Genomic DNA, 17424 nt, shown 5'->3' with positions numbered 1-17424 from the left:
ACCAAACTAGGGTGCTCCCAACCCAACACTTTCCATTTTTATAAACTGACAACGAAACATGCCACTATAATGTTTACATGAGTAGCATCAATTCTATGTTTATGTCTGCATCAGTAGCTACAGCACGGTGGAAAGGGAACTTTAGGACTGTTGTTCTACCAGAGATTTTTGCAGCCTCCAAAGACCACCGATCATATTAATCTGAGTGCGTCATGTTCCCTTCTCCTCAGTGACAAACGCTCAGCAGTAATTCAAGCATCAACCAGGAACTTTACAAAGGGGTTGCTGCTCTGGCCCTAAAAATTGTCCCTTTCCAAATCATCAACAAATTATCCAATTATTATTGTAAGCTAATGTTAGTCACACTTGTGTTAACCTGCGCTAACAGTGAAGCTCTGTGCCAAATATTATCTTTTGCATAACCACTAAATTGGTTCTTTTGAGCTGGGGTATCAACCATCCTAGTGGTCATTGACTAAAGTCTACTAACATGTATATCTTGAGATTTGTGGGGACATACGTCAATGTGGTATGTTTGAGGGTTTTTTTTTTTTTGCCAGGCCTATGGCTCTCGGTGGTGTCATAGCCAGTCTTGTGTTTTCTTCCTCCCCTAACCCTTATCTTTTTCATTTCTCACCTAAGATCTCGAGGAACTTCTTAAAGAGTAAAGGACTCTCCGTCCTGTATCCCTTTGTTGATCATTGTATTTGTATGTTTCTTGGATGGTTCGAGCCTGTTGAGTGAAATTCCGCTGCCTTGTACCTGTTTAGGTGTAATGACAATAAAAAAAAACCTTGTAAAAAAAAAAATGGCGCCAGTTATGTTAATCAGCTCCACTTTTTAATAATCGTGGTACAATCAGTGGGTTGCAGGCACTCCAGAGAACCAACTCCTCTAGACAAACATTAATAAGTCCATAGTATTTCAATTTACAAAACATTTCACTTTAATAATACCTGTACAGATTGTCACCATCACAATTAATACATGAAGTCCAGCAACAGCTACACTTTCTTGGGTACATTGGTGATGATGGGTTTGGGCCGTGTCTTGAAGATAAGTTTTCTCTTGATGAGTGCAGACACAGAGTAAGAGGTGGATCCATTTGGCTCTGTTTTCATGGCAAACTGGAAGGCATCGTGGTTTTCAGTGCCGTCCTTGGATTGGGCAGGATGCTTAGTGAGGACGGCAAACGGTTTCTCCAATTTGACCTGCTTTCCATACAATATGTGATGGCCAATAATTAACACAGGCACCCCCTGTTGGAAATAGGGGGAGGAAAACACAGGACTCAATAATGGACGCGACATCTTTAATTTTAAATGTGGCTTGATTGGCAATTAGTTGAGCTTGAAAAAAATGCATGTATTGACAAATGTGCCTCTCTTTTACGGCCTTAACACATAAAATAAATAAGATTTGATGATCATTGAGCGTTATTCAGTGCCAGCAAAAACATAGCCAATCTGTTATCCAATTTTTACATTAAAACACACGCTACTTAAAAAATACCTCTTTGGTGTAGAGCAGGTCTCCCATCACATTTCCTGCAAGGCCACAGTTGTGTCTGGAAATCATCTCTCCTTGAAGCTCGATTAACAACCATTCTGGAGGACTCTTGCCATCAAGGCTTCCTCTACAAAGATAGCCAAATTAATACATAATGACCAGTAGTGTTAGTATTACATGTAATTACTGTACAAACGATAAATATGGAGTAACAAAAATGTATCGAGAGACCATCAGCTCGTTTGCCGCTTACCTTATTACTATTTGAACCATTGTGCACACTCGTACCCATCAATAAATTAATAAAGCACAAGCGATCAATAAATTATGTACGCATTCAAAATAAACGTAGCTAAGAAACGTTTTGATTAGTAGTTAAAGTCACGTTTCCCGCCAGCTGAAGATGTAGTCACTGGCTAATGACGCAATTCCGGTTAGTAGCGGGTGTGCTTGTTGATCATTTCCGGGTCAGAGTTCCTCAACGTGGGTACCTCAGTTTTGTATCGCGTGTAAATGTTCCACAAGTTGTGCGGCTCTCGGTTGTAACGTGGTGAAGTTGGCAATGTAGTGAGTTGGTGCGTTGTTTCGCATCTTTAGAGCGTTCTTCCGGTCAACTTGCACGCGTTTTGGGTTGACATGTTAGCTGTTTAACTCGCTAGCACGTAGCAAAACACGTGTTTGCTTTGCCAGGTTTTCCTACGAGTGTTGACAAGCTACCAGTGCGAGGTCCTCCTTTTTAGGAGAAATGGGGGAATTTAAGGTGCATCGGGTTCGTTTTTTCGACTACATGCCCAGCGCTATCCGCGCTATGGCGTTTAATAGCCGAACCGAGAGACTTGCTGTGGCTCGGGCGGACGGAGCTGTGGAGGTATTTAACTTCAATGACAACTATTTCCAAGAGAAGGTAAGAATATAAGTCGTCCATTCCACAGCATTGTCTCGTTTTAAGTCGGCTGCATAATTCATATTGGGAAAACGTCACTTAAACCTTTTCAGTTCTACAGTAGAGCATCTTCTTAAAGTGCCTAAATGTGCACTAGTTTAATTTATTGGTAATGATGCAGTTCATTTAACCCACCAAGAATTCGATAACAACAAAAAGTATGATCGATTTTGCTCATAAGCGTCAGTATATTTTATACAGGAATTCAGGTTAAAGGGACAATGTTTAAGATCTAGACCGTTTTTCAATACAAACAGCAGGAGGTTCTGCATTTACCATCTTGCGTCGCAATAACAGGCGTGGCAGCCTCCGAGAAGTGACACCCCCCATGTAATATAATTTAATAACTAGACTTACGATTATATTTAAAACATACTGTTGCTTGATAAGAACACATTGCAGGTTTTTTGAATTTTATAATCATTTAATTTATACCTTTTTAATGAAATATGGTCTAAAACTTACACATTGTTTCCTTTAAGGGAAAGAGATTACGATTGTAAATAGAGGTAGGTGTAAGGATTAAATGACCACAAATCGTTTAAGTAAAATGGAAATAATTATTTCAGATAATTGATCAATCATTTCCTATCCACTCAAGCTTTAGTTTGTCCAATTGTTACATTTCAGTCTCACCATAAAATGTACATTTCTGAAGTTTTCCATCAAAGCAGATAGTTCTACTTTTTCAAAAGAAGACATTTGCAATATCAGCTGTTACTTTGGGAATCAATAATAAACATTTGTCCCACTTTTTTTTAACCACATCCGTGAACGAATCAATTAATTTGTTTTAGTGATTTTTTTTTGCGCTGCCCATTTAAAATATTTACTGTTTTTTCATTTAAGAAATGGAAATGAAAACTATTATCAATAAATAATCGTCTGATTAACTGATTATTTTAACGATTGTTAGTTTTAGTTGTAATCATAATTAGAAGGGATTGGCTAATATCGCCACCTTATTATAACAGCAGGTTCTTGTGAAGGCTGGTGATATCAGTCCCTGTTAACCATGTAATAGGTTATTTAGTATGTATGGTGTTTTCATTTTACATTTGTTTTCTGTTGTGAATGGATGTGTTCTTAACACATTTGATTGATGTGAGTGAGAGAGGTGCGAAAGTGAGGTAAATTGGGGGAAGAAATTAAAGGAAAGACTTGACGACACACAGGTCCTATCATGTTGTGCTGTTTAGTCGAAGGGCGGCAGAATTAAGACTCACGGCTTTACCCTTTTGAGATCAGGGAAGCCTCTTCCTTCCCCTTCTCAAGTTTACGCGTACATGACTGTCAAGTCAGTCCTCCACAATAGTTGCTGCTATACAGTATTGTGGCAGTTTGACATACTGGTGAATTGTCATCATCAGAAATTAAGGGCAATGTTAACTATTATTTGTCATTGTGTTAAAAAAAGAAAAATAGCTGTATTGGAATTTTTTTTTGGGCGACTTCCAAATTTGGTCCCAAACTCAGTGTCCATTTAAGTCGGCATGGCACCCAAAATTTGAGAAGCTCTAACTTGAAAACCATTTAAGATACAAAGCTCAAACGTCAACAAAAACCGAATCCTGCCTCATAAACCTAAGTCTCTCACAACTCTCACCTGCTCTTCTTTGGGGTGGTCAAGAGGAGGTTAAAAAAAGAAAAATCTCCAAACTGGTACCGTATTGGCATGACATCATCACTCGGTTGCAGATGCGACAATTGCTAGTGTAACAGCTCTATTTTGACTTTTTACTATTAATTTTAAAGTATGGTAGTGCAGACTCTGGTATAGCTGATAACATTTTGATTTTATTAGTATGTAAGTTTGTTACAGTTTTCAAAAGCAACAATATTGTACTCCCTAGCTTATTGTGTCATTGTTGTTTTTGGTGTGGCAGCCAGCTCTGTAGTAAGTGTTTACGCCTTTTTGTATTTAAAAAAAAAACATTTAGTTAGTGTGTCTCACACCTGTTATCTACCCCTTGCGTTCACACAGAATTCAGACACATTTTGGTCCTCTCAAACTCTGTAATTAGGGGGGAAGTGATCCATGGAAGATGTAAGGAGTAATATTGGAATTCATCCCAAAGCTGAGGATTTTGGTCTGGAACTGAAAAATATCGTTTCAATTGTGTATTAATGGCTCCGTGTACACACATACAATTAGACAGTGACCTTTTCCGCTATTTTGGAACAGGTGATCCCCGGCCGTGATGGCGCAGGCATCGAAGCTCTGTGCTGGGTGGGTCAGCGTCTCTTCAGCGCTGGTTTGCGGGGCGAGATCACAGAGTATGACTTGGAGAACTTGCAGCCCAAAACCACAGTGGATGCTTATGGGGGACCAATCTGGACCATCAGCTGCAACAGCAAGGGAACACTGCTGGCAGTAAGTCACCACCTTATGGATCATTTATTTCTTTTGCACCTGCATTTTCCCACCATGATTAATCAAAACGGTACATACATGTTTAAACTTGGAGTGATGTTGCATTTTTTTTTTTTTTTTACCAGGCTGGATGTGAAGATGGGATAGTAAAGATATTTGAAATATTGGAAGACAGGATTCAGTTTCAAAGGAACTTTCAAAGGCAGAAAAGTATGATGTTTGTACAATCTTTGAGAAAATCTGCACATAAGTCAAACAGTAATTGTCTTAAACCGTGATGTTGTAGGCCGTATCATCAGTCTTTCCTGGCACCCTTCTGCGACATTGCTTGCTGCTGGCATGATGGATATGATCCGACTATTTGATGTTGAGACGGGTAAATTATTTCAAAAGTGGTGTGAATTTATACTGAACTCCTTAGCAATTAAACATTTGATGCAGTGATTTAAAAACTTGAGCCTTCTGTGTGGTCATGCTTATTTCAGGTCACAGCACGCACAGAATGCTTGTTGAAAGAGGTGTGGGAGCATCCAAAATTAGGGAGGTTGTCGTTTGGAGTATCATCTTCTTAACCAACAACACTATCATCAGTGGTGATTCTGCTGGAAAGGTCCAGATGTGGGACGCGATTACAGGAACGCTGGTCCAAACTCATCTAGTCAGCAAGTGGGACGTGCTTGCTCTTTCTGTATCCCAGGCAAGTGGGTCAAGAGTTGAAGTGACACATTAGCCACACATTTTCAAATGTAGCGTTCAAAAGCATATTAGTCAAAATACATGGAATATGTGCAAAGTACATATTTATTGTTCACCATATATTTCCCCCTAACAACGGTGCAGTTTTTTTTTTTCTGAACCCAATCCCTATTGTAAATGGGTTTTTCACAGGATGAAAGCAGTCTCATAGCTGGAACATCAGAAGGCACTGTGGTACAGTTCCAGTATCTTTCTCCTAGCACCAACCATCAAGACAAGAACTGGGTCAGAACCAGAACCTTCAAAAACCATTCGCATGATGTGAGGGCACTGGTTCACACTGAGATTTCAGTTGTTTCTGGAGGTCAGTTTTAAATGTTTGTGACTAACCATTTAACTTGTTAACTTTATCATGACATAAAACCCAAAGCGAACCCAGTAATGCTTCCCAAATATAAGTCAATAATCTATTAAATATGAGAATAGAGTTTGCATGAGGCTGCAGGTATAACAACAGTAGTTTTCTGCTTTCATTGTCAAATATTGGCAAAATAAGCTGTGATAGTCATTTCTGAACCTATCACGAATCTTTCTTAGAAAGCAGGTTCATTGTTTTTGTGGCGTATCCCTTCTCAGGTATGGATACACAGCTGGTAGTACGACCCCTGCTGGATAAAGTGGAGAAGAACACCCAGGAATCGGCCCTACGTAAAATAGTGTTCCCTCATGTGAGTCTTTGCTTCAATAACCAGTGAGATTAATAAGCAGTGATGCAGTAGTTTCAGTTAGTCACATGAACATCTATCATTTTACTCATGTTTTTGACAGTGTCGATCTGTTTCTCTTCCATTTAGAGAAGTCTGGTATGTTGTGCCAAGAAGTCAGGGCTGCTGCTTTTCCAGTTCCCTGACCATCTTGAGTTGTGGAGACTAGGCGAAAGTGAGGGGCATGGTGAGTGTTCAATAAACGTTCTAATTTCTATATAATCTTTCTAATTTCAAAATGATATATTTTTATTGAGCAGGCTGCAATGAACTACATTTTTTCCATATGCTGCTGCAATAACATATGATGCAGCTGAGTTGAACATGAACAAATTAAAATAATTCCACGCTACTTCATGAAAAGTTGCAGCTGAGCTCTTTCATACTTGAACATGAAAAAAATAATACATTTAAAGTGCCATTAAATTAAACATTAAACAAACAAAGACATCAATGCAAATACTGTACTAACTACAATAGTGAGTAAATACAATAGTAATTTTACTTCATGGCACCACAACAAGCCATCCGGGCTGGCAGAGAAATAAGGAATATTTACCAATTAAATATAGAGATTTAAACCAGCCAAGCTTAAAGAGACAGTGTGTAAGATTTATGCTGCGTGCACACCAAACACGAAAATTCGTGTTGCTACGCTCATTCGCAGGGCTTTCTGTCGCTCTTGTACTTTTTGTCCACTTTTTTGTCACGCGAAGGGAGGAGAGGAGAGGGGAGTGGAGCGAACTTGCTGTGCACTTTACGGTAGACCTGGAAAGAAGAGCATTGCTGAGAGCTTTCACTTTTCTATTTTCACCGACAGCACTTTTATTCTTCTTTTTGTTTTTTTTTTTTACATTGCGTGTCTTTCGCTTTACAGCAATACTCGTCTGCCCAAAATAAATAAATAAATAAATGAAAGTTTCAATGTCGCAATCAAGTGGCCGATACCATACTAAATACTGAGATGACAATGCTGCACTATCATTAGCTTAGCACAGTAACTACGGTTCAACAGCTGTTAAAAAAGGAAGCAAACGCTGCACATACCAGTTGTCCCAAGTTCTTGCTTCTGCCTTTCTACAAGCCAGGTGAGTGCTCTTGCTTGGCTCCGTTTTTTATTGAAAGCTCAGCTTCCCGTGTTGGATAGCTCCCGGTGACCGAAAAGCAGCCGCCATGATTCATTCACGTTGAATGTTGTCACGGCGTGAAAAAAAGGTGAAATTTTGCTTCGCGCGGCCATTCGCATCGCTCCATTCGCGTCCGACGCGCCTTCGCGCCCAGTTGCGCAAACTCCATTGACTACAATACAAAACTCTCTGCTTTTTCGCCTCGTTCGCGTTAGGTGTGCACACAGCAATAGGCCGTTTTTCATTGCGGACAGCAAAAGGTGCTGCAGGTGATGCATTTACCATTGTCTTTAGCTATAACAAATATGGCTGCATACGGAGAAGTGCCACCCTTCATGTAAAACATAATTTAATAACTAGACCTATGATTATATTTCAGACATACTGTTGGTCATTAAGAACACATTAATTTGCAAGTTTTCGAAATTTACAATAATTTCGTTCATTCCTTTTAAATGAAAAACGGTCTAAGTCTTACACATTGTCCCTTTAAGGTGTACCACTGAACTCGCTAGCTTAGCGAAGTGCGTGCTAAGTTCATAAGCACGTTTGCATTTGGAAACAAATTAAAATAACTCTCGCATGGGTGGCAACTCACCTCTCACGGACACACACACACACACACACAGCTTCGACTTCAAACAAACTTGGCGGTGGGTCAAAAATCTTAAGTGACAAGTAGTTGCATAAAGCCATCTCTCTTACTCGCGCTCTCCTCTTCACTTGTTCGAGCGTAAAGCCCCTGCCCATAGAGAACTTAAGACAAGCTGGCCAAATATCTACATGAGTCTTTCTCCTTTTCAATTGATGGCGAATTGCATGCAACGGTTAGGTGCATACTGCCACCTTTTGTACGAGAGTGTAGCACCCAAGCCTATCTTATCAGCCCAATTGCATTTCATTGCATGTCTGGCTCAAATAAGGAAAGGTAATGAATCTTGTGGCACGCCTGAGCGTAAATATGTATAGGGTAAATATTTAGCTTTAGCATACCTCTCAGGTAGTCCTGGGACAATATCAGAATCAGACGGTTTAATAAACTTGAGCAAAGGTATCACGGTATCATTGCATTGAAATTACAGCACTAGAATATATCATTTTAAAATCTTTATTGCTAAATTGCCATTTTCTACATTATACAAAGTTTTATTTTTAAATAAGATAAAAAATACAGTATTTGTAACTAACAGACATTTACCATGCTAAATTTAAAAAATATGTAAATTCAATCAAAACAAACCTTTGGTGAGCATAACAGGTTTTTATCACCAACACCCGTTATAAAATGAAATTCTGACAGTCTTAGTAAGCATACACTGTAGACGCTATCGTCGTGTCTAGTCAACACTTTACACCAACGTAGTTGACAATCCTAACATTTGCCTTTCAAGGGTGTCAGCAACTACAAATGTTGCCTCTAAAATGCTATGTTTTGCCTGCTAAGATGTAATCGCTGTTACTTATCAGGAGAGCCTGGTGACAGTCTACCTGTGAAGAGGAAACCTGAGAAACTGATTCATCTGAAACGGAAGGTTTGTCATCCTTTCAGCTTTGCAATGGCTCAAGACCTCATTTGAAAATACATGATCAAATTTGAATCTGATACTTTTTTTCCCGGAGCTGGCAAGTCAATCGAGATGGAATGTTGACTGAAAAACTTTGCAAAGCCACTATGTTCTAAGTTCTAAAATTAATGAACTGCTGAACACGAGACCACAACTCCCTCCTGTTTCGGCCATTTGTCTGAACTGTTTCACTGTACAGTGGGCCCCCGTGTTACAAACTTAATCCGTTCAGCGGCTATGCTCGTAACTCAAATTGCTTGAATGACGGTCAATCCAAACCTATGTTAATTAGTGAATGCGTGCAACGCGTGCAAAAACCTTAGGTAAAAACATCACGACTTTATACACATTAAAAATTAGTAACATAATCTACTGTACAGTTAAATTAAATAACATAAATATACAAAGGAAAAATGGCATTTACCTTTGGGCTGACGTGACTTGAGCTGGGTGGAGGCGGAGGGGAGCAGAGACCAACCCGCAGAATTTATTTATTTATTTTCCTAAACTAGAACTTTTCTCAAACGAGAACATATCACCGGCGATTTCCTTCTCTTCCATAATCCATAATAGAAAAAGCCTCTCCATTTTGTTGACCGAGGTCCGTCCCCTGGCAAGGAAATTCTTGCCCTTAGAAGATTGCCGAGCGGTTACGGCCATACTCACTAGCAAGGTTAACTATGCGTGCGCCTCCTTCGTATTTTTTTTATTATCTCCTGCTTGGTTTCTATTGTCATCATCCTCTTACTTCTTCGTTTACCGCCACTAGCAATTTTAGAAGCCGTGTCTAACAGATAAAGTTTGCAAAGTCTTCACAACACACCGACCAGCTGTGCCATCAAGCTAGATGAAGGCGTTCGGCCAATAGCATATCGGCATTTCTGTGATTGATGTGACGCCGGCCAATAGCATATCCGCATCTCCGTGAGTGAGACCGGGACTGTGACCTTAATCGACCAATAGCATATCGGCATCTCCGTGACTGAGACAGTGACTGTGGCATTATAAGACCAATAGCATATCGGCGTTTCTGTGTCATGCGTGAATATTTAATTTTGTTGACGCAGCAAAGCGAAAATAATAGTATGGACACACTGACCGGCATGTTGGATTGTTCGTAAGACAAAAGGTTTGTGCATAAGAGGGGGACAAAAAATGCCACGGTCCACGTTCGTAAGATGAAAAGTTCGTAAAAGAGGGAGTTCGTAAACCGGGGGCCCACTGTACTTGCAAATGGACCTAAAATGAAGTCTCTTGGCTGAAAACTAATACGAGTCTTGTAACTTAGTGCTTGGTATGCAGCACATAGTTGTTTGTGGGCTAGTGTCTGCATTTTTGCTCAGCGTTTGTGACAAACGTTGCCCCTAGTTTCCTCTTATTGTAAGAGTTAGAATGTGCTGTATAGTGTCCGGTTCAGTTTGGGCGTGTTTGTAGATGTCTATTTGAATCGTACTTACGATGAAATGTTTTTTTTTTCTTTTTGAATCAGTAATGTAGCCATTTTCATTTTATTCGTTCGATTTTTGAGTGTGTATTGTTTAAAAAGATCCTGTGGAAGTTATGGAAAAGTACTTGAACCATGGGTTGCACAGCCCCCAATATTTGTACTGCTAATATGTAAAGAAACCATCCAAGATTTTTGGTAGCTGAAGTGATAAGATCTGATTTGTGTGCAGGGTGAAGATCATATTTGGTGCAGTGCTTTGTCTCCATGCGGAGAGTGGCTAGCATACTCAACCGTCTCCAGCATTCGTCTTTACAGGCTACAGATCCACAACAACAACATCAGTATCACAAAGGTACGTATCTTGCTGCCGACAAATCAAATTTCACATTTGATTCCGAGCTAAAGGTTGTCATGGTATACAATGCAAGGATAGGCCAAGTGACGCTCACCTCTTGCCTTTTTTTTCCCATCCTTCACAGGTTTCTAAACTGCCCAAGATCCTTCACTCAGCCCAACAGCTCTGCTTTTCCTCAGATTCCTTAAAACTCTTTGCATCCTGCAGCCAGTCATCAGTCGTTGTGGTTTCCCTCAGCCAGTCAGAATGCAAATATGTTCACACCCTCAAACCTAAGACAGGTGAGTTTGAAATGAGCTGTTTTGTTTGAAGCAGTTTTTAGGTTACAGTAACCCCTCGTTTATGACGGCAGTTACCTTTGAGGCAACTCTGTAATGAAATATGTGAAGTTGTGACCAGGAATACAAGGAGAGACTTGTCTCATAATTATTCACATAATGCTGTGTCTTTAAAATCCACAAATGTTTCTGATTTTTTTTTTTTCATGGATTTTTCAGTTTCACAACTATATCTGCAATTTTCACACTTTTGTTAATATGTTGTGTACACATTTATCATGACTTAACGTTTGTGAATGTTCAATTCTGCATGTGAGTTTTCAAATACGCATTTGTAAATTGGCGGTCATGCTCGATTTGTTTTTGAAACATGTTGCGCTGTTGCAAGATATTAACACAAGTCCTCAGATATTCACGTGTAATGAACTGTACTTCATTCATTCGCAGGGAGGCTCTCTGTTTAACATGAACTAGCCATAGCCCGATTCTTGTTTGAAATTAGAAATTGAAAGACGAGCCAATCCGGGCTTCTGTAAAGTCTTTATGACACACAGGTTAGGAAACAAAATATGACCCTATTTTTATTCGCATGATACAGCTCTGGAGTTCCCTACCCTTGTCTTGAAGGAATATGATACTTATTTAGCTGTTTTTAGCCATAAATTGTATATATTTTTATGTGTGTAAAATCAACTTGATTGCTAAATATTTTTTAATATACACTTAAAACTTTTAACTAGGTCCCGTAACAACCAATGACTCTTCACCAGTTTTCTGGGTTTGGTCATATGACATTCACAAGCTGAGTTGTGATCCCTGGCCACATGTGCTGCCATTTTCAGTCAACAGCAAGTGTAAAATGTTTTTCCATTGTATTTTACATGAAAAACCATTTACCAGTAGTTATCAAGTTAATCATAGACAAAATATGATCTTTCTTCTGCTCAAAGTGCAGTAAATGCAGTTGACTTATTGTACCTTACCTCCTGCCACCTTTACCGAAACTGCAAAGTGAACTCATCTACTTTATTTGCCTTGTATTTTGACAAGCTAAACTAAAGTTAATGTGGGAGTCAATGGCCTACGTGATCGAGAGAGCTGAACTGTAAAAAGAACAATCCACAAACCTGTGTGCCTTCTTCATGAATGAGCATTGCAACCATATTTTGTTGGAGTAGCTTTGATTTAGTTGATGAGTCGTCTCATAAAAAAGCTCAAAATGAGCAAGTAAAAACAGGAGCAGACCCAAAGCGATTATAAACAAGCGCATATGTTTATGCGGTTCAGCTTGCAGACAGCCAGTCCACCTGCTGCATGCGAGTGAAGATGGCAACTGGCTGGTTACAGCCAACACAGGCTGTGAGATCCACATTTACAACCTTCAAAAGCTCAAGGTGATTTGAGCATCATTTTGTCCGTTTGCAAGAATTGGCGTCTACACCATTTGAACTTGTTCCTCTTCTTGTGTGCAAATAGCTTCACTGCACAGTGCCAGTATACAGCTCCTGTCCTACTGCCTTGGCCGTCCACCCAAGCACGGGAAACCTCATCACAGTGCACGCCGACCAGCAGGTGAACACCAAGGTCACCTGTTATAATGTTCCCCTTAAATCTTGCTCACTTTACATTCTCTTCTTGGGTTTTTTTTTTTTTTTTGTGCCACACAGATATTTGAATTCTCCCTAGTGCAAAAGGAATACACTGATTGGAGTCGCAAGGTGCAAAAGCAAGGGCTGCACCCTATCTGGTTGCAAAGAGACACACCCATCACCCACATCAGCTTCAACCCCAAGAACTCGGCTCATATTCTTCTGCACGACATGTTTATGTTCTGTATTGTCGACAAGAGCTTGGTGTGTGGAGAGACTCGAATCCATTTTGATTGCCTTGTATTGCGCCAAGATAAAGTTAATACAGGTTTGTTGTCTTTCACACACAGCCCCTCCCAGAAGCAAAGTCTCAGCTCTCCAATCAGATGACATTAAGGAGTCTTCCCGAGTCCGAGAGGATGAGACACAGCCACTCGTTCAAGATTTGCAAAGCTTTTCAGGTGACGCTTAAGGGTGAAGGTGGAGGATTGGGTTACGATGAAATCTAGATAGTCTTATGTGCTATATGTATGTATTATTCATCTGCTGATTATCCTCCACTTATCTGGGGTCGGGTTGGGGGGCAACAACCTCAGCAGGGAAGCCCAGACTTCCTCTCCCCGGCCATTTCGTCCAGCTCCTCCGAGGGCATCCCCATGTGTTGCCAGATGACGCAACCTCCTCAACTGGCTCCTCTCGAAGCAGAGGGGCAGCGGTTGACCGAGCTTTTCACCCTTTCTCTGAGGGAGAGCCCGGACACCCTGAGGAGGAAACTCATTTCAGCCGCTTGTATCCGGTATCTCGTTCTTTCCGTCACGACCCACAGCTCGTGACCATAGGTTCGGCCAGTAAATAGAGAGAGTCGCCTTTCGCCTCAGCTCTCGCTTTACCACGACAGACCGGTACAGAGCCCGCAATACAGCAGACACTGTCAATCTCCCTTTCAATCCTACCCTCACACCTTAACAAGACCTCAAGATACTTGAACGCCTCCATTTGGGGCAGGACCTCATCTCCGACCTGGGAAGGGCGTTGCACCTTTTCTGACTGAGGACCATGGTCTCAGATTTAGAGGTGCTGATATTTATCCCATCTGCTTCACACTCTGCTGCGAACCGCTCCAATGAGAGTTGGAGGTCACTGCCTGAAGAAGCCACATCATCCACAAATAGCAGAGATGCAATGCCGAGACTCCCAAACTGGACCCCTTCAACGCTTTGGCTGCGCCCAGCTATTCTGTCCAACCCCCACTGGAAACGGATTTGACTTACTGCCAGCAATGCGGACCAAACTCTGACATCGGTAAGACAGGGACCGAACAGCCCAATCCCCCCTCATAAAAAGGGGGACCGCCAACCCAGAGGTGCTGTCCCCACTGTCTGGCGTGTCTACCAGGACAGCCCTACAACATCCAGAGCCTTCAGAAACTCCGGCTCGATCTCACCCAACCCAAGCGATGGGAGAGCCTACCTTGGACTTCCAGACTCTGCTTCCTCAGATGAAGACGTGTCTGTGAAATTGAGGAGGTCTTTGAAGTATTCTGCCCACCGATTCATTACATCCTGAGTTGAGGTCAGCAGTGCCCATCTCCATTGTACACACAGTGTTAATTGTGCACTGCTTCCCCCTCCTGTGACGCCGGATGGTGGAGCGGAATTTCCTCAAAGTTGTCCAGAAGTCGTTTTCCATAGCCTCACTGAACTCCCCCCACACCCGATATTTGCCTCGGTGGATGCCAAGGCCGCTCACCGTTTGGCCAGTCGGTACCCCTCTGTGGCCTCTGGAGTCCCACAGGCCAAAAAGGCCAGATTGGGCTCCTTCAGTTTAACGGCATCCCTACACCAGCAGGTTTGGGGATTGCCGCCACGACAAAAAACGACCACCTTAAGGCCACAATTCCGGTGACATGACCACAAAGTTGATCATCGAACTGCGCCCTAGGGTGTCCTGGTGCCAGGTGCACATAAGGACATCTCTATGTTTGACCTTGGTGTTTGTTAACAATCGGTGACAGGCACAGAAGTCTAATAAAAAAAGCACCGCTTGGGTTCAGATCATTGGGGCCTTGCCTCCCAATCACACCCCTCCAGTCTCACTGTCGTTGCCCTCGTGAGAATTCCCTAGTAGGACGAGGGAGCGCTCTCCAAGCACACCCTCTAAGGCAGACATGTCCAAAGTCCGGCCCGGGGGCCAAATGCGGCCTGTGGTCAATTTCCATCCGGCACGCATCCGTCATAAAATCAATAACATCTGGCCGGCGTGGAGAATAAATACACTGGGCAGCAGCGCTGTTACCTGCATGTGCTAAATGCTACCATCTTTAGGCTCAATTAGGAACAGCAAATTAGTATATGAGTAATTGACTGTATAGCCCCTAATTTTCTAAAATGGCGACAATCAACAAAAGGAGGAAATTTGAGCTGCAGTCAGCACCAGCAGCTTTATATGGCCAACTTTTACTGACAGCCGGATAAGGACAAGTTTCCGAGAAATTCCAGCTTTTGGTAAGAAAATGCTAAGCTTGTTAGGTTCAATGTATTTGTGTGAGAAGACATTCTCGGTCATGAACTTAAATTAGAGCCGTGTGAGGACACACACTTAAGACATCTTGCACATCCATACTACTGCCACAGAGCCACACCTGGCCTTTGTCCTGCACTCCAGATCTCAGTTTCACCCATCGCACTCATGCGGACGAGTCATTTTTCATTTACGATCAGTCTGAAAAGGTTTTTTTTTTTTTTTTAAGTTTTCACTCCAGAATAATAACCACTTAAAAATCCAATCAAGATTTATAGTTGCTAATTTCATATTTTAAATGAGCCCTGAACTTGTCAATATGACTTGTGTTTAAAATCTCTATAAATATTACACTGCCATGGTGAGATATTTTTTTATGTTTCAAATGTAATTTGCACCCAAGAGTACAATTACTTCTGTTCAACTTACAAAAACGTTAATTAAAGCGTTAAAAAAAGTGAAGTGAATATTCAATTTCAATATTTAATGTCAATTCAGTTTTGATATGCAGGTTTCAAATGAACCAAAACACATGCTTAAGATAGCTGAAATGAAACTAAAAAAGCAAATGTTAAAAACAGAACGGCTCGCTGAAATGTATTTAAATAATTGCTGTTCTATGTAAAGAACGCCTGCCAAGGTAAGGTTGGCCCCCCTACACTTGTAACACACGGAATCTGGCCCACTTTGCAAAAAGTTTGGACACCCCTGCTCTAAGGACTCCAAAAAAGGGCGGGTACTCTGAACTGCCGTTTGGTGCATAAGCACAAAGCACAGTCAGGGCCCGTCCTCCCAAACAAAGGCGGAGGAGGGAGGCTACACGTGGGGAACTCCAGAGTGGAAGAGAGTCCACCCCCTCTCAAGAGAACTGGTACCAGAGCCCGAGTTGCGTGCGGAGGCAAGTCCGACTATATCTAGTCGGAACTTCTCGGCCTCGCGCGCCAGCTCGGGCTCCTTCGCTGCCAGAGAGGTGACATTCCATGTCCCAAGAGCTGGCTTCTGGAGCCGGGGATGGGTGTGCCAATTTCCCCGCCCTTGGCTGGCGCACCGCTCTCTGCACACCCTTTGGTCCCGACCACAGGTGGTGAGCCTATGTGAGGGGGGGACCCGCATTATCCCTTCGGGCTTTGCCCGGCCTGGCCCCACGGGAGCTGGGAGGGGAGTTTGCTGTCTGCCGATTGGTTCTGTAAATGAATGGGAGGGGAGCTCGCTATGTCTCTCAACACACACCCTGTCGGGATTGTGCACCTGCGTCACTGAATTTCAAACGTGCCCTATGGGAAAGAATTGCACCAACAGCAATTAGTGTCTTCGGTTCCCAAAGGAAAAGAAAGTTTGATGTCTCACGGTTGTCGAACATGCCTGTCCCTGATTTGTTTTCATTTTGTTCAAAGCGTCAAACTCAAAATGAATATTTGCCAAACCTGTGAATCACTTGCCTTTGGTGTATTCATTTTTTCAAGAAAAAAGAAAAGCAAATGATTCTATTTTTGCTGTTGTGACAACTTCTTTGGGGTTTATGTTTATTTGGCACGTCTCACAAAGTGCTTTACTGGACACGGATGACTAAAATTCAAAGAGATTTAAAAGCCTCGACAAGACAAGTCAGTTGTTTTTAAACGTTTCCTCTTACTCAGCCAACACAATCAAGTATTTCACAGTTTGGGAGCGACTGATTTGGAATGTGCAGTTCCACTGGTTTTTAGGCAGGCAGGTGCTTTGGACTTCAAACCATGCCAAGAGCTGTAGGGGCTGATGTCCTTCGTTATATAAGAGAGGCCATGAAAAATTGTCCAAGTAACATGCATGGTCATGAATTTATGTAAAATGTAAACGTCACAAATAGAACACTGATGGACCTTAATATCAACAGCAATCTTATAAGCATGAAACCAAGGCTAATCAATACTGACTTTTACGTTTTCCTCCCTCAGCCACTCTTGAGTTTTACTCTGCTCGATGACCAATCCTTAGTTGTGGTGGAGCGCCCTCTGCTGGAAATCCAGTCTCAGCTGCCCGCACCTGTTCGACAGAAAAAATTTGCCACATAAACAAAAGCCGGCTTGTCTGGCTTGTCAAGCCTGACGTTTTGGATCAGACTTGGAGCTGGACCACATGCAAAAATAAATGATTTATTTTGTTTGTAAAAAACATTTTGATAAATAAACAACTACTACCCTCATACTGTTGTTTATGATTTGTGTTCTTTATCCAAACAAGAGGGACTTTTATAGTGCACACACTCATTTGCACGTGT

At 41.7% G+C, this 17424-nt stretch overlaps 2 protein-coding genes across 2 annotated transcripts; one reads left to right on the top strand and one right to left on the bottom strand.

The window, feature by feature from the left end:
* Nucleotides 1-818: 818 nt before the first annotated feature.
* On the bottom strand, nucleotides 819-1954 carry chtf8 (CTF8, chromosome transmission fidelity factor 8 homolog (S. cerevisiae)). The gene is made up of 3 exons (XM_088417642.1): nucleotides 1763-1954; nucleotides 1513-1636; nucleotides 819-1259 (listed from the first exon to the last, which is right to left on the bottom strand). The coding sequence occupies exons 1-3, from the start codon at nucleotides 1780-1782 to the stop codon at nucleotides 1005-1007; spliced, it is 399 nt and encodes a 132-aa protein (XP_088273768.1). The 5' UTR covers nucleotides 1783-1954; the 3' UTR covers nucleotides 819-1004.
* A 24-nt stretch (nucleotides 1955-1978) lies between these two features.
* utp4 (UTP4 small subunit processome component) lies at nucleotides 1979-17349 on the top strand. The gene is made up of 16 exons (XM_088417639.1): nucleotides 1979-2413; nucleotides 4638-4826; nucleotides 4952-5036; nucleotides 5113-5202; nucleotides 5312-5523; nucleotides 5715-5886; nucleotides 6159-6250; nucleotides 6377-6473; nucleotides 8881-8945; nucleotides 10655-10777; nucleotides 10905-11061; nucleotides 12346-12452; nucleotides 12535-12630; nucleotides 12726-12911; nucleotides 12998-13108; nucleotides 17102-17349. Exons 1-16 carry the CDS (start codon nucleotides 2255-2257, stop codon nucleotides 17216-17218), a joined length of 2058 nt encoding a protein of 685 aa, XP_088273765.1. The 5' UTR covers nucleotides 1979-2254; the 3' UTR covers nucleotides 17219-17349.
* Nucleotides 17350-17424: the final 75 nt, after the last annotated feature.

This window comes from Hippichthys cyanospilos, chromosome 6, assembly GCF_059441005.1.
Source record: "Hippichthys cyanospilos isolate Australia breed blue-spotted pipefish chromosome 6, RoL_Hcya_1.0, whole genome shotgun sequence".
NCBI classification, from domain to species: domain Eukaryota; kingdom Metazoa; phylum Chordata; class Actinopteri; order Syngnathiformes; family Syngnathidae; genus Hippichthys; species Hippichthys cyanospilos.
This window is presented reverse-complemented; position numbering and strand designations above follow the sequence as displayed.

Bases quoted from the DNA above. Each gene is read 5' to 3' on its own strand.
- chtf8 (XM_088417642.1), bottom strand. From the start codon at position 1,782: ATGGTTCAAATAGTAATAAG. The intron at 1,637-1,762 runs GTAAGCGGCAAA...CTATCTTTGTAG, and splicing joins ATGGTTCAAATAGTAATAAG to AGGAAGCCTTGATGGCAAGA. The intron at 1,260-1,512 runs GTATTTTTTAAG...TATTTCCAACAG, and splicing joins ACCTGCTCTACACCAAAGAG to GGGGTGCCTGTGTTAATTAT.
- utp4 (XM_088417639.1), top strand. From the start codon at position 2,255: ATGGGGGAATTTAAGGTGCATCGGGTTCGTTTTTTCGACTACATGCCC. The intron at 8,946-10,654 runs GTTTGTCATCCT...ATTTGTGTGCAG, and splicing joins TGATTCATCTGAAACGGAAG to GGTGAAGATCATATTTGGTG. The intron at 12,631-12,725 runs GTGAACACCAAG...TGTGCCACACAG, and splicing joins CAGTGCACGCCGACCAGCAG to ATATTTGAATTCTCCCTAGT.